Source organism: Heterodontus francisci, chromosome 24, assembly GCF_036365525.1.
Source record: "Heterodontus francisci isolate sHetFra1 chromosome 24, sHetFra1.hap1, whole genome shotgun sequence".
Taxonomy (NCBI): Eukaryota; Metazoa; Chordata; class Chondrichthyes; order Heterodontiformes; family Heterodontidae; genus Heterodontus; species Heterodontus francisci.
Genome location: NC_090394.1, coordinates 61062017 through 61077033, shown reverse-complemented (window position 1 = coordinate 61077033; position 15017 = coordinate 61062017). Strand labels below are relative to the sequence as shown.

Below are 15017 nucleotides of genomic sequence, written 5' to 3'. Positions count from 1 at the left end.
TTTCCAAGTGGGCTTTGACCTCCAAATTTGGTACTTATGGTAACTAGTAATGTTAATGTAAAATTTAAGTAGTTACTTTGAGTTTAAAAAATAGGGCTAGGAGAAGGGTAAATTAATTAAGAGCAAAGACTCCTCTTTTTGATGCGAACCGTAATGTGAATTTTTTTCGTGTATTATCCTAGTAGGATAGAACCTGAATAAAGGCCAAGATTTTGTAGTGTGGTGGGGGGGGGGAATGATGAGGGGTTTTGACGAACTGTCAGTGTTCTTGCCCCTCTGAAACTAATCATAACTTCGGGATTTAGTGTATGGGCAGATCAACACACAGATACAGATATTGTGGTCTGTCACTCACCCCTCTGCCACAGTTGATTTGGCAAGGACTTTCCCTTTTCTGTTCTCAAATTGTTGTTAGAAACCCCATTTAAAAAGTTGCACCTTTTCTAATCGGGTGCAACTGGGTTTTTAATGGCAGTCTGAGTAATAACTGTTGCTGAATGAAAGATCTGGCCCTGAAAGCATTGTTTTATATTTGTGAAGAGTTGTTATATGTATCCTATATGATTAACGACAAGATATTTTAAAATTAGTTTTAATTTTTGAAATTTTTTTCCAGAATATTTCAGCTGCCTCTACTCCATGTGTATGTCCCAATTTTCTTTGTAAAATTTGAGATTTGATTTTAGTCCTTTCCAGTTCCCCTGGCTGCCTGTGAGAATTCTTTTAATATGATTGGTTGCTTGGACAGCTTGATGACATCACTAACTCCATACTAGAAATCCCCATTAAAGAATGCTGCAACCCACTGTGCGGCGAGAGAGCTAAAGTTCTTGTCACAGATCGCTACGATCTCTGAGGCTTTCTTTGAGATCAGTGGTGAGAGCCCTTGTTTCGCCACTAACAGCAGCAAACATTAGGCAAAAATGCGTTTTGAAGACATATACCAAAATGGGGGGGGGGGAGGTGGTTTCACCTATGGCAGATGCTACTGAAGGTTTGTTTACAAAAATAAATGTCTAACTTTTTATGTGTGCGTGTGAGAAATTGGTATCAGACAAATTTGTGTATCCATCAGTCTCTCCAACTTCATCCTCTAATTACTTGGTGATAGTTGTGATAACTGTATTGCATGAAGCGTGTTGGCCTAGTGACACAAAATGCTACCACATTACTCAGTTTGCACACCTTTTTTTCAGGTTGAAATTCCTCCAATTACTTATTCACCTTTACTTCTAGTTTCCTTGCACCGCCATCTTTGGTTGAGAACTCAGTTGAGCAACCTGCCCTCAGATTGCAGGCTGAAATTTGAGCACGTTCAAATTGGAGCGGCGCGCTCAGATGTCGACTGTCTTCAGGCGCACATACGCTGTCGCTGAGCCCCTGCAATATTTTGCGCGGGGCTCATTTAAATGTAGGGGGCGGAGTGGCTGTCCCCGATGACATAGAGGGCAAGCGCTGGTGCTATTTTTAAAGGGCTTCAGGCCCTTCATGTAAATTTAAATGTTTAAAGGTCCTGCTGCACAAATCTTCGAAATAAAATTTTATTCAAACTTTACATCACCCTTTTCCCCCCCCCCCCAATGAGTTCTCAATAAACAAAATTACCTGTACCCCCAGAAAACCAATTTTTCGAATAACGAACTTTAAGCACCCCCGCCCCCCCCCCACAACCTTCAGAGCATTTGACCTCAGCCCCTTCTTACTATATCCACAACCAATCATAGAAAGTTTAAGGCACGGAAAGAGGCTACTTGACTCATCGTGTCTGTGCCGGCCAATCACTTTAAATCTATGGCCCCTCATCACTGGGCTCTTTGCTAAGGTGAATAGATCCTTCACCTCCACTCTATCCAGGCCTCTCAAAATTTTGTACATTAGATCTCCCCTCAGCCTTCTCTGTTCCAAGGAGAACAACCCTAGCCTATCCAATCTTTCCTTATAGCTGCATGTTTTCAATCCTGGCAACATCCTCATAAATCTCCTCTGTACCCTCTCTAGTGCAATTACATCATTTCTGTAATGAGGTGACCAGAACTGCACACAGTACTCAAGTTGTGACCTAACCAATGAGTTATACAGTTCCAGCATAACCTCCCTGCTTTTGTATTCTGTACCTCGGCTAATAAAGGAATGGATTCCATATGCCTTCCTAACCACCTTATCGACCTGTCCTGCTACCTTCAGGGATCTGGACATTCACTCCAAGGTTCCTCACTTCCTGTACACTTCTCAGTGTTTTCCCATTAATCGTGTATTCCTTTGCCTTGTTTGACCTCCTCAAATGCATCACCTCACACTTCTCCAAGTTGAATTCCATTTGCCACTTTTCTGCCCATCTGACCAGACCATCAATATCTTCCTGCAGCCTACTCGCTATCTACCACACAGTCAATCTGTGTCATCTGCAAACTTCATGATCATGCCCCCTACATTTATGTCCAATTTGTTAATATAGACCATAAAAAGCAGGGCACCCAGTACTGAGCTCTGCGGAATGCTACTGGAAACAGCCCTCCAGTCACTAAAACAGCCGTCAACAATTACCCTTTGTTTCCTGCCACTGAACCAATTTTGGATCCCATGGGATTTTTTATTAACCATGCTGCCATGTGGGACCTTGTCAAAAGCAATCGAGCGATACTCCCCGCTCCCACACCCCTCCCGACCTGAAGATTTCACTGCTCCTCCTCCCGACCAGTGTCACGCTTTGGAACTCCGAATGGAGTTCCGAAGGTGTGGGACTTCCGGCCAGCGGACATATTAACGGAGTGGGATGGCTGTAGGGATAAGGTTAGGGCCTCGCTGCCGCCGACAAAATGTGGTGGGGCCGCCTTGTCGTTTGGGACCGTGGCAAGCGTCAGCCAGAGGAATTTTCCAGACACCCCCGCTTCACCTCCCCCCACCACTGCCACCAACGCCGGAGGCCTCGTAAAATTTCGCCCTGTATCTCTGTGTACTGCTGGGAAGTGCACAGTAGTTGACAGCAGATGTCAGTTCAAGGTGTGTTACATCCTTAGGGAAGCACTACCCAAAACATTATGGCTGAAATTAGCAGCTCAATCATATGTGAGGATGAAATCCAATGTTTGGCCATAGCACAGATACTTTAACACATTGAACTGCCATTGTAGTTAAATCTTTGTTTCCCATCTATGTATTCAAAGATTCAAAAAAAGATTCAACTAAATAGAGGCACATTTGGACTATTTGTTTGAATATAGAATGGGGTACTCTTTGTAGTCTACAAAAATAATTTTGTAGAAAGGTAAGGAATGGGGAATGCTTTGCATTTTTTATTTGTTTTGCTGGATGTGGGTGTCGCTGGCTAGGCCAGCATTTATTATCCATGCTGCAGTCTTTTGGGGTGTAAGTATACCCACAGTGCTGTGAGGAAGGGAGTTCCAGGATTTTGACCCAGCAACAGTGGAGGAATGGTGATATAGTTCCAAGTCAGGATGGCATGTGGCTTGGAGGGCAACTTGCAGGTGTTGGTGTTCCCATGTATCTGCTGCCCTTGTCCTTCTAGGAGTAGAGGTCACGGATTTGGAAGGTGCTGTTGATGGAGCTTTGGTGAGTTGCTGTAATGCATCTTGTAGATAGTACACACTCCTGTCACTGTGCATCGGTGATGGAGGGAGTGAATGTTGACAGTGGTGGATGGGGTGCCGATCAAGCAGGCTGCTTTGTCTTGGATAGTGTCGAGCGTCTTGAGCATTGGAGCTACACCCATCCAGACAAGTGGAGAGTATTCCATCACAGTCCTGACTTGTGCCTTGTAGATGGTGGACAGGCACTGGTGAGATAGGTGAGTTACTTGCCACAGAATTCCCAGCCTCTGACCTGTGCTTGTATTCACAGTATTTATGTGGCTGGTCCAGTTCAGTTTCTGGTCACTGGTAACCCCCCAGGATGATAGTGGGGAATTCAGCAATGGTAATGCCATTGAACGTCAAGGGGAGATGGTTAGATCCTCTGTTGTTTGAGATGGTCATTGTCTGGCACGTGCGAATGTTATTTGCCACTTATCAGCCCAAGCCTGGTTGTTGGCTAGCTAAATAACTGGAATATCCTTCTTGTGTGTCTGTCTCATTAACTGTCAAATCAGATAATCAGAAAAAGTATGTTGGATGGCATCTTGAATATGTCACCACAGTCATCATTGGATAAAATAAAATGCAATATTTTTAATTTCAGATTCTGGGTCTTGCAGCGTTCATCAGGGTATATTTTTCCAATTGATGAGGTTCACATGAATGCTTAATGCATTTGTGCTGTATTCTTCGTTATTTCGAAATTGGTATTAGCCCGCTTAAAGATATCATCTGATTCATAAAACAACACTCAGGAATGTAGTGGATTAGTTTCAGACTAAAGAGAACAGTTTTAAACATTCATGTGTTAACTTCATTAATTGTAAATATATGCTATAAACTGACCAGTCACCTATTGGGATTCAGTGAAAATTATATTTTGTTTTTTTAAAAGGTGGAGTGATAGATGCTTCAAAAGCTGAAGCAGTTCTCATAGTGCAAGCTGTGATCATAATTTAAGATGATGTATGTAAATGAGTGTCCAATGAAGTTAATCAAATTTGATTAGGGAAGATTTCCTAATAGGACAACTTTTTAAGCCCCATTTTAAGCTGTAGTTGTTTGCTCCAATTCTTGATTTTGAGGTGGGAGCCCTCATCTATATGTATAATTAGTTGAATGCAGCTCCATTTTTAATATTGTGGCTAATATAAGTGACTTATTTCTATTGTTCAGTGTTATGTTATTTTGCTGCGATCGGGCACATGAGCCTCCTCAGCGACTATACAATCTTAATATGAATGAGATTAAATTGATGTTGGGGGTTGTGTGATCTGAGCTATTAAGTTCTCTGTTATATAAACTTCAGAATGGTTGGGCAAAGAAGAATCTTTTAACTTTGTAAAACTGCAATTAGAAGGTGTTGTATTTTGGAGGAGGAGTGGGGATTGACAGACATAGTTGTAGAAAATATTTTCATTACTTCTTGTGGTTACAATTAGCCATTGTCCTTGAGCATATCTGTTTATGTTCAGATATAGTTGAGGTTGTTGAAATTTAAAATCTTTTCTACAGTAATGTTCACCTTAACTAATACACCTTTACTGATCCTGAACTATTGTGTTATCAACTTAACATGCGGAGACCTGAAGTAATGACCAGATAAAGCTGTATGTTTATCAGACTCTATCAGCCTGTTGAAATTAAAGTACTTAGTGTGGCAATTTCCATGGTACAAAAGTAATTGGCTCCAACTTTTATTCATTAACAGTCAGGGTCATGTTCTGCCATCATTCAAAAACTAAAGACCACAGCAGAAGAGGTAGGTAATATGCTGATGCTGATTCTTTTCCATTTCTGATTGTCCTTTGGAATAAAAGACTAGAATGAACTCTTGCTCGCTCTTCCAAATGGAATCATAGAATGCAATAGCATTGAAACGAGTTATCTGCCACCTTCCCACATAAGCTGCCCAGTCTAATCTCATTCTCCTACTCGCTTCCATACCCTTTTAAGAGCCTGCTTTTCAAATAACGATTTCCCCTTGAGAAAAAAATTACAGACGGCAACAGCGTGCGATGGGGAATTCCACATTTCTAAGTTCCCCTTAAATTCTTGTCATTTAACTTAAAAGTTTATCTTAAACCCTCTTGGCTCCAGTGAAGATAACCTCAAATCTCTGCATAGGTGTAACCCTTCTAACATCATAGTGAATCTATGCTGTACCTTTTTCATGGTTCTTTTCTTCCTCTAAAGTGATGCCCAAAATTCTACACACTCGTCCAGTGTGCCCTAATTGAGGTCATGTGCACATTTCACATAACCTCTTTGTTTTTGTATTCCATTCGTCTGGATACAAACCAAGGATTCCCTTTGCATTATTTATGGCCTTACCTACCTGGCTGCCAACTTTTAATGACCTAAAATACCAGCTTGCCTTGCTCTTGTATTCCAATTAAAATCTTGCGTTGAAGGTGTATTTCCTTTCCCTGTTCTTCCACAGTTATTTTTCTACGTTGGAATTGCATCTGCCAGTACATGCTCAATTTTTTATTTTCAGTTTGTGTGTCATCTTGCAGTATTCACAATCATCTTTTTGATTTGCTGTCATCAATGAATTTGATATTTCCTGAATTCATGTCAATGTATGTATATAGTAAGTAAGTGACCCAACATAGGTCCTCGTGAGACATCTTACCAGTCTGAGAAACCTCCTTTACTGTCCAATGCTTTCTGTCCTTCAGCAATCTTTATCCAGGTGGCCACATTCCCCGTAATGTGCGGTGCCTTACCAAACAATTTTTGAAAATACATATAAATCACTGCATTTTAGATTAGATTAGAGATACAGCACTGAAACAGGCCCTTCGGCCCACCAAGTCTGTGCCGAACATCAACCACCCATTTATACTAATCCTACACGAATCCCATATTCCTACCAAACATCCCCACCTGTCCCTATATTTCCCTACCACCTACCTATACTAGTGACAATTTATAATGGCCAATTTACCTATCAACCTGCAAGTCTTTTGGCTTGTGGGAGGAAACCGGAGCACCCGGAGGAAACCCACGCAGACACAGGGAGAACTTGCAAACTCCACACAGGCAGTACCCGGAATCGAACCCGGGTCCCTGGAGCTGTGAGGCTGCAGTGCTAACCACTGCGCCACTGTGCCTCCTACTATTTCTTCAAAATTCTTTTGAGTTAGTCAAATACAGCCTGTCGTTTAGAAAACCATCTTGACTAGCCTTGATCTAACCCTGCTTGCTCCTAGTACTTAATACTTTCACCTCTTATTTGTAGACTCATAGTTTACTGACAACCAAAGTAAGACTAACTGGCCTATAATTTCCATCTTTTCTGAAGAGGGATGTCACATTTGCTATCTTGCTGTCCTCTGTTACAATTTTCCTTTCTGTAGAATTTTTGAAAAAAATCTTCGTCTAACATCTGCTACTTCATCTATCAGGATCTTTGGATGTAAGCTGTTGGATCCTGGTGATTAGTCTACTTCAGGTTTGAATAATGTCTCCAGTGCATATTATTTGCAAATAATACTTCCAGTAAGTCTTCCACACCCTGCTGCTGGGGGTTCTAAGCACACACTTTTCATTACAAGCTTGTCTCCTTGCCCAGATGGGGAACCCATTTTTTTTTTTTCGTGTTTGTGCTTTGGGCCAGGGCTGTTCATTTTTCTGTCAATTAACCCCCTCCCTGCACTAACATTTTGTCTTTCACCACACCATTAACATACCGTTTGCCTTTGCTCCGTGACCTTCCAGTCAGTTATTCTGTGACCTTGTCCTATCAACACCTCTTTTGTCATCTCTTGCCCCACCCCCTGCTTTATTTGCTTAAAACCTATTATATTCCTAATATTTGCCAGTTCTGATGAAGGGTCACTGACCTGAAACGTTAACTCTGCTTCTCTCTCCACAGATGCTGCCAGACCTGTTTTTATTTCAGATTTTCAGCATCTGCAGTATTTTGCTTTTACATTAATGGGGAAAACTTGAGTTTTTTTAGACTGCAATGTAATATTTTTTAGACTGTATCGTGTGCATTGATAGATGACCTCCTAATTCAAAGTCTTTGAACTATACTGAGTTCTTTAAAACAAAGCAAAATTTCTATTCCTATGGTAAATGCTTCACACTTGTGCTATTTTATGGAAATACATCCAGCAAAATTCAAGCGCTTCTACAGAGAGTGGATCATCAAGGGCAATTTCTGGGCTTCCTAGCAGCGCACGCAAAATGGTTGAGACAGTGGCCTGGGAATCAGGTGTCCTATCTGAACCTCTAGACTGGTGAATGGAACAAAGACTCCATTTATATGGGGGGTGGGGAATGAATAACAAAACATACAGTTTAGGAGTTGTAGAAACTTTTTACATAAGTTTTTTTTTGACTTTGTATTTATTCTTGGAATATGGAATTAAACCAAGTTTTCAACTGGTTCTATAATTTGACTAGCAATTCTGCTACACGAGGATGGATTATTACTGTTAGCAATCAAGGTGCTTTTGTAGAAGAATTAATTACTGACTTTTTTTTTAAGAGTGGGGAAACTAGACACTAGTTTCAAACTAGAATATTCCTTTTGGCACTGGAACTAACATGCATACATTTATCACAAGTTTAGATCATGCTGTAGCGTAATAGCAGGCAATGCACAAACATTTTCCCATTTTGTATACAAATGAGAAGGTGGCTTCACAGATTAATCTGCAATACAGTATTTAGTGCTCAAGCAGAACAGGCACTAAAATCTATTTAATCCTGATCCAGACTATCGCCGGGATCTGTTTACTCTTTCTGACCCTTTTACTTGGGGTAGAGCAGTGCTCCAAATTTGTTAAACTGAGAACAAGTGGGTACCTTGCATGGTAACTCAACATTCAAGGAGCTGGTAAATGTCACTGTTTCTGGTCTAGTATTTATATCCATCTATGGCTGATATTGAATCTGTAACTCAATGTAAAATTGTATATGTAGCAGTGATGACACTTTTTGCACTGCATGTTTGGTCTGTACGAATACTATATGACGTGTGTGTGCGCGCATCATCACCCTCTATAAAAACAAAGGTGACCGCGGTGACTGCAACAACTACCGTGGAATCTCCCTGCTCAGCATAGTGGGGAAAGTCTTTGCTCGAGTCGCTCTGAACAGGCTCCAGAAGCTGGCCGAGCGCGTCTACCCTGAGGCATAGTGTGGCTTTCGTGCAGAGAGATCGACTATTGACATGCTGTTCTCCCTTCGTCAGATACAGGAGAAATGCCGTGAACAACAGATGCCCCTCTACATTGCTTTCATTGATCTCACCAAAGCCTTTGACCTCGTCAGCAGACGTGGTCTCTTCAGACTACTAGAAAAGATCGGATGTCCACCAAAGCTACTAAGTATCATCACCTCATTCCATGACAATATGAAAGGCACAATTCAACATGGTGGCTCCTCATCAGAGCCCTTTCCTATCCTGAGTGGTGTGAAACAGGGCTGTGTTCTCGCACCCACACTTTTTGGGATTTTCTTCTCCCTGCTGCTTTCACATGCGTTCAAATCCTCTGAAGAAGGAATTTTCCTCCACACAAGATCAGGGGGCAGGTTGTTCAACCTTGCCCGTCTAAGAGCGAAGTCCAAAGTACGGAAAGTCCTCATCAGAGAACTCCTCTTTGCTGACGATGCTGCTTTAACATCTCACACTGAAGAATGCCTGCAGAGTCTCATCGACAGGTTTGCGTCTGCCTGCAATGAATTTGGCCTAACCATCAGCCTCAAGAAAACGAACATCATGGGGCAGGATGTCAGAAATGCTCCATCCATCAATATTGGCGACCACGCTCTGGAAGTGGTTCAAGAGTTCACCTACCTAGGCTCAACTATCACCAGTAACCTGTCTCTAGATGCAGAAATCAACAAGCGCATGGGTAAGGCTTCCACTGCTATGTCCAGACTGGCCAAGAGAGTGTGGGAAAATGGCGCACTGACACGGAACACAAAAGTTCGAGTGTATCAGGCCTGTGTCCTCAGTACCTTGCTCTACGGCAGCGAGGCCTGGACAACGTATGCCAGCCAAGAGCGACGTCTCAATTCATTCCATCTTCGCTGCCTTCGGAGAATACTTGGCATCAGGTGGCAGGACTATATCTCCAACACAGAAGTCCTTGAAGCGGCCAACACCCCCAGCTTATACACACTACTGAGTCAGCGGCGCTTGAGATGGCTTGGCCATGTGAGCCGCATGGAAGATGGCAGGATCCCCAAAGACACATTGTACAGCGAGCTCGCCACTGGTATCAGACCCACCGGCCGTCCATGTCTCCGTTATAAAGACGTCTGCAAACGCGACATGAAATCGTGTGACATTGATCACAAGTCGTGGGAGTCAGTTGCCAGCATTCGCCAGAGCTGGCGGGCAGCCATAAAGACAGGGCTAAATTGTGGCGAGTCGAAGAGACTTAGTAGTTGGCAGGAAAAAAGACAGAGGCGCAAGGGGAGAGCCAACTGTGCAACAGCCCCAACAAACAAATTTCTCTGCAGCACCTGTGGAAGAGCCTGTCACTCCAGAATTGGCCTTTATAGCCACTCCAGGCGCTGCTTCACAAACCACTGACCACCTCCAGGCGCGTATCCATTGTCTCTCGAGATAAGGAGGCCCAAAGAAGAAGAAGCGCGCATGCACATCATAATTCTAAAACTAATTCTGATGTCCTTATGCTTACCTGGTCTGAAAGATGAGGGTGATTCTTTTAAGGGTGCTTCCTTGAAATCTCACCTGTGAAAGTTAATGAGCTAACTTTGTTTTATCTCCACAGGAAGCAGAGTCAACATCCATCCAGGCAGCTGACAGTACAGCAACCAATGGCAGTGTGACTCCTACAGACAAAAGGTAAGGCCTGAAACTAAATATTTAAATAATCTAAAATGTCATCATCTGTTTGATAAAATGATTGGGGTCAGATCCTAAGATCAAACCTTTCCTAACATGAGTGAAATCTCATAACTGAAATATAGTAATTGAAAGTTTATTTTTAAAGGATATGCAACACTTGTCTGACAGGCTGTGATCTATCTGTTCTGGCCAGATAGTTGCATCATGGTTCCAATGATAACTAGAGAGCTTTACTGATCTATATAACTGCAGATGGAGATACATTCCGTCTTCTCAACACAATTGATTTTTCAATAAAATGAGTACAGAACGCCCTGCCTGCAGCAGTAGTAGACTCGCCAACTTTAAGGGCATTTAAGTGGTCATTGGCTGTACTGCGCTGTAATGTTCTATAAGATAGTCATTACTATTGAGTCATGCTTCATTGATCACTAATAAACATCTAGTAATTAACTCTTTCTGTATGAAATGATATAAAACTAAAATCTTGACAGCAGAAGGCTTCCTGCTTTCCTGGGTTTATACGTTTTACCTGTAGGACTTTCATTCCAATTCAGTGTGTTAAACAGTATGGACTTCCTTCCTTGCAACTGCTGAGCATAGTTTAATGTGTTGGGCTTTGTTACTGGTAATCTGGCATTTGACCTCCTTTCCATTTTGCAGTAATTGAGGTTAGCCCACTTATACCATTCAAACTTTAGTCAGATACAAGTGGATGGTACTGAATCATTGCTCGGAGTTAACATAATTGAAAGGTTCAAAACCAGTAATGCCTTTCTGATTTTTCCTCTTTATATTTTCTGTCACTGAAGGGAGATGTTAGCAAATTGCTTTCATGTTTCAGTGAAAAGAAGTTTGGGGTTGCTAGAATGTGGATTAAAAGATGCCCATATTGAGTTTTCCTTTTTTGCATTAGAGAAGCACCAACCCTTCCCAAACAGTGATGGGGCTTGCCATTGTCAGGAATTTATGTCCAGTGTCTGTATCAAGACATTTTACCCTACCTTTTGAAATGAACAACAATACCAAAAGAAACTAATCTGCATTTTAAATATCGCACGTTTGCGTATTACCAGTCAGTCCAGTCCTTGGGCATACATTTCAAATGCTGTACCAGTTAATGCGCTGTCACTGGTGCTGCATAATCACTGGATTTTTAACATAAGCATAAAAACCATGATATCATGAAGTGTTTTTTTTGGCCTGTTAACAGATTCAGCAACCAAACAACTTTTTGGATGTTGGGAGATGCAGCAGGTTCGCAATCTAGGGGTTTGAATTCAGCCCAGTTTAAAAAAAATTTTGTTCATGGGATGTGAGTGTCGCTGGCAAGGCCAGCAATATTGCCCATCCCTAATTGCCCTTGAGATGGTGGTGGTGAACCTCTGCAGTCCATCTGGTGTGGGTAAACCTGCAGTGCTGTTGGGAAGTTCCAGGATTTTGACCCAGCAACAGTGAAGGAATGGTGATATATTCCGAAGTCATGATGGTACGTGACTAAGGGAGCTTCCAAGTGGTAGTGTTCCCATGTGTCTTCTAGGTGGTAGAGGTTGTAGGTTTGGAAGGTGCTGTCGAAGGAGCCTTGGTGAGTTGCTGCAATGCATCTTGTAGATGGTACACATGGCAGCCATTGTTGGAGGTGGCAGAAGTGAATTTTTAAGGTGGTGGAGTGGGTGCCAGTCAGGTTGGGCTGCTTTGTCCTGGATGGCGTCGAGCTTCTTGAGTGTTGGAGCTGCACTCATCCACACAAGTGGAGAGTATTCCATCACACTCCTGACTTGTGCCTTGTAGGTGGTGGACAGGTTTTGGGGAGCCATAACTTGCAGGGGTATGAACCAAATGTTGGAAAGTGAGATTAGGCTGGATGGCTTTTTTTTGGCTGGCTAGACATGATGACCTCTTTCTGTGCCTTAAACTTCCATGATTCTATGAGTCAGGAAGTGAGTTACTCACCACAGAACCCCCAGTCTCTGACCTGCTCTTGTCACAATTTATGTGGCTGGTCTAGTTCAGTTTCAGGTCAGTGCTCAGCAATGGTAATGTCATTGAATGTCGCGGGGAGATGGTTAGATTTTCTCTTGTACGAGCTGGTCATTGCCTGGCACTTGTGTGGCATGAGTGTTACTTGCCATTTATCAGCCCAAGCCTGAATGTTGTCCAGGTCTTGCTGCATGTGGACATGGAGTGCTTCAGTATCTGAGGAGTTACAAATGATACTGAATATTGTGCAATCATCAGCAAACATCCATATTTCTAACCTTATGATGGAGGGAAGATCATTGAAGCAGCTGATGAAGGATGGCTGTAGGACACTAAAATAAAAGCAAAATACTGCGGATGCTGGAAATCTGAAACAAAAACAAGAAATGCTGGAATCACTCAGCAGGTCTGGCAGCATCTGTGGAAAGAGAAGCAGAGTTAACGTTTCGGGTCAGTGACCCTTCTTCGGAAGAAGGGTCACTGACCCGAAACGTTAACTCTGCTTCTCTTTCCACAGATGCTGCCAGACCTGCTGAGTGATTCCAGCATTTCTTGTTTTTGTTGGCTGTAGGACACTGCCTTGAGGATGTCCTAGGGCTGAGATGATTGGCCTCCAACAATCTCAACCATCTTCCTTTGTGCTAGATATGACTCCAACCAGTGGAGAGCTTTCCTCCTGATTCCCATTGACTTCAATTTTGCTAGCGATCCTTGATGCCACACTCAAGTCAAGGGCAGTACCATTCAGCTCTCTGATCCATGTTTGGTTCAAGGCTATATTGAGGTTTGGAACTGTGTCCCTGGTGGGACTCAAACTGAGTATCGGTGAGTAGGTTACTGCTGAGTAAGTGTCGCTTGACAAAATACCACCAGCAGCACAAGAGAAACTTTTAAAAAAAAAAAAGTCAGGGGCAAGGGGGTGCAGTGGACTTAATATCAAAAGTGTTAATGGAGGAAAATAAAGGGACTTCAAGATGGACAAATCTCCAGCACCTGATGTATCTATCCCAGAATATTTGAAAGAAATGTGTGAAGAAATTGTAAATAGATTAGTTATAATTTACCGAAGCACTCTAGATTCAGGAATTGTGCTTTGGATTTGGAAAATTATAAATGTCATTCTGTTTACGAAGGGAAAGAGTGAGATGCCAGCTATTGACAAACTCATTGCTTTAACATCAGTTCTGGGCAAGTTACTGAAATCCTATCGTCCAAGACAACATCAATGAGAACTTGGACAAGCACTGATCAGAGTCAGCATGGATTTGTGAAAGATATGTCGTGTCTGACTAATTCAGTTGAATTTTTTTTTGAGGTGCTCACTAGCATGGTGGATAAGCATGAGTCCATGGATGTTTGCTAAATGGACCTTCAGAATACAATTGACCACATTCCACACAAGAGAGTAACAAAAATGAAAGTGCATAGAATTGGATGTAACCTTTTGGCATAGGATGATATTGGGACATAGGAGACAGTAGAAATACAGGTACACTCCTATTGGCAGGAATGTAATCAATATTTCTCAGGCATCTGTACTGGGTTCTTGTCTTTTCACCAATCATATATAATCAATGACTTGGATGAAGGAATAAAGAGCTGGATATCTTAACATGGATGATGCTAAATTAGGAGGCACAATAAGTTGTGGGGATGCGAGCAGGAAGTTAGAAAGGGATATCAACAATTGAGTGGGCAAAACTAAGGCAGATGGATTTCATTGTAAGATCTGAGACGATGAGTATTTTCTTTTGATAGTGAGAGCAGGATCTGTGGAGGAGAAATGGGATTTAGGTGCAGATACCTCACAGCTACAACAAGTAATCATAAAAGCTAATGGAATATTGTGTGTTGAATGGAGTAGATGGGGAGGGAATGTTTCCACTTGTGGGAGAATCCAAGACTGGGAACCATAAATATGGGATGGTTAAATACAGATGATTAATACATCCAGTGGGGAAATGGGGAGGGATTTCTTTGCTCGAAGAGTGGTTGGGATGTGGAGCTCACCCTCATGGGAAGGGGTTGAGGTGAATGGCTTGGATGCTTTCGAGGGAAAGCTAGACAGTACATGAGAACAAAGAGAATAGAAAGATATGCTGAAAGGCTGAGATGAGGTAGATAGAATGGGAGACGCCTCATGTAGACTATATACATCAGCACAGACCAGCTGGGCCAAATGACCTGTTTCTGTGTTGTATATTCTATGTAATGTTGGCTTTATCTCTGGGGATTGGTATATAGTGAGGAATTGATGATTCACTTGTACAGAGGTTTGGTCAGACCCTATATGAAGTACTGGGTTCAGTTTTCAGCATCAAACATTATGAAATATGTAGTTGAGGCTACAGCAAAGAATTTACCAGAATGATACTGGGTTAGAGGGTTCACTTGAAGTCAGGTTGCATAAAATTGGTTTGTATTCCTTTGAGTGGTGAACTAATCAAGGCTTTTTTTTTTAAGGGGAATTTATTTGATAAGCTGGATGCAGAAAAACTATTTTCTCTCGTGAGGGAATTCAGAACAAAGGGGCATAATGTAAAAATTAGAGCGAGGCCATTTTGGAAGGAAATTGAGAAGCACTTTTTGTGCACAAAGGGTAGTGG

The 15017-nt window shown here is 42.2% G+C and overlaps 1 protein-coding gene across 3 annotated transcripts in view; it reads left to right on the top strand.

The window, feature by feature from the left end:
- The window catches only part of glyr1 (glyoxylate reductase 1 homolog (Arabidopsis)), a 46795-nt gene that overhangs the window by 15273 nt on the left and 16505 nt on the right, over positions 1-15017 (top strand). For all 3 annotated transcript variants that reach the window (XM_068056359.1, XM_068056358.1, XM_068056360.1), the window contains 2 exons: positions 5302-5352; positions 10355-10428. In XM_068056359.1, the coding sequence (XP_067912460.1) occupies positions 5302-5352; positions 10355-10428 (125 nt within the window). The remainder of the gene's footprint in view (positions 1-5301; positions 5353-10354; positions 10429-15017) is intronic.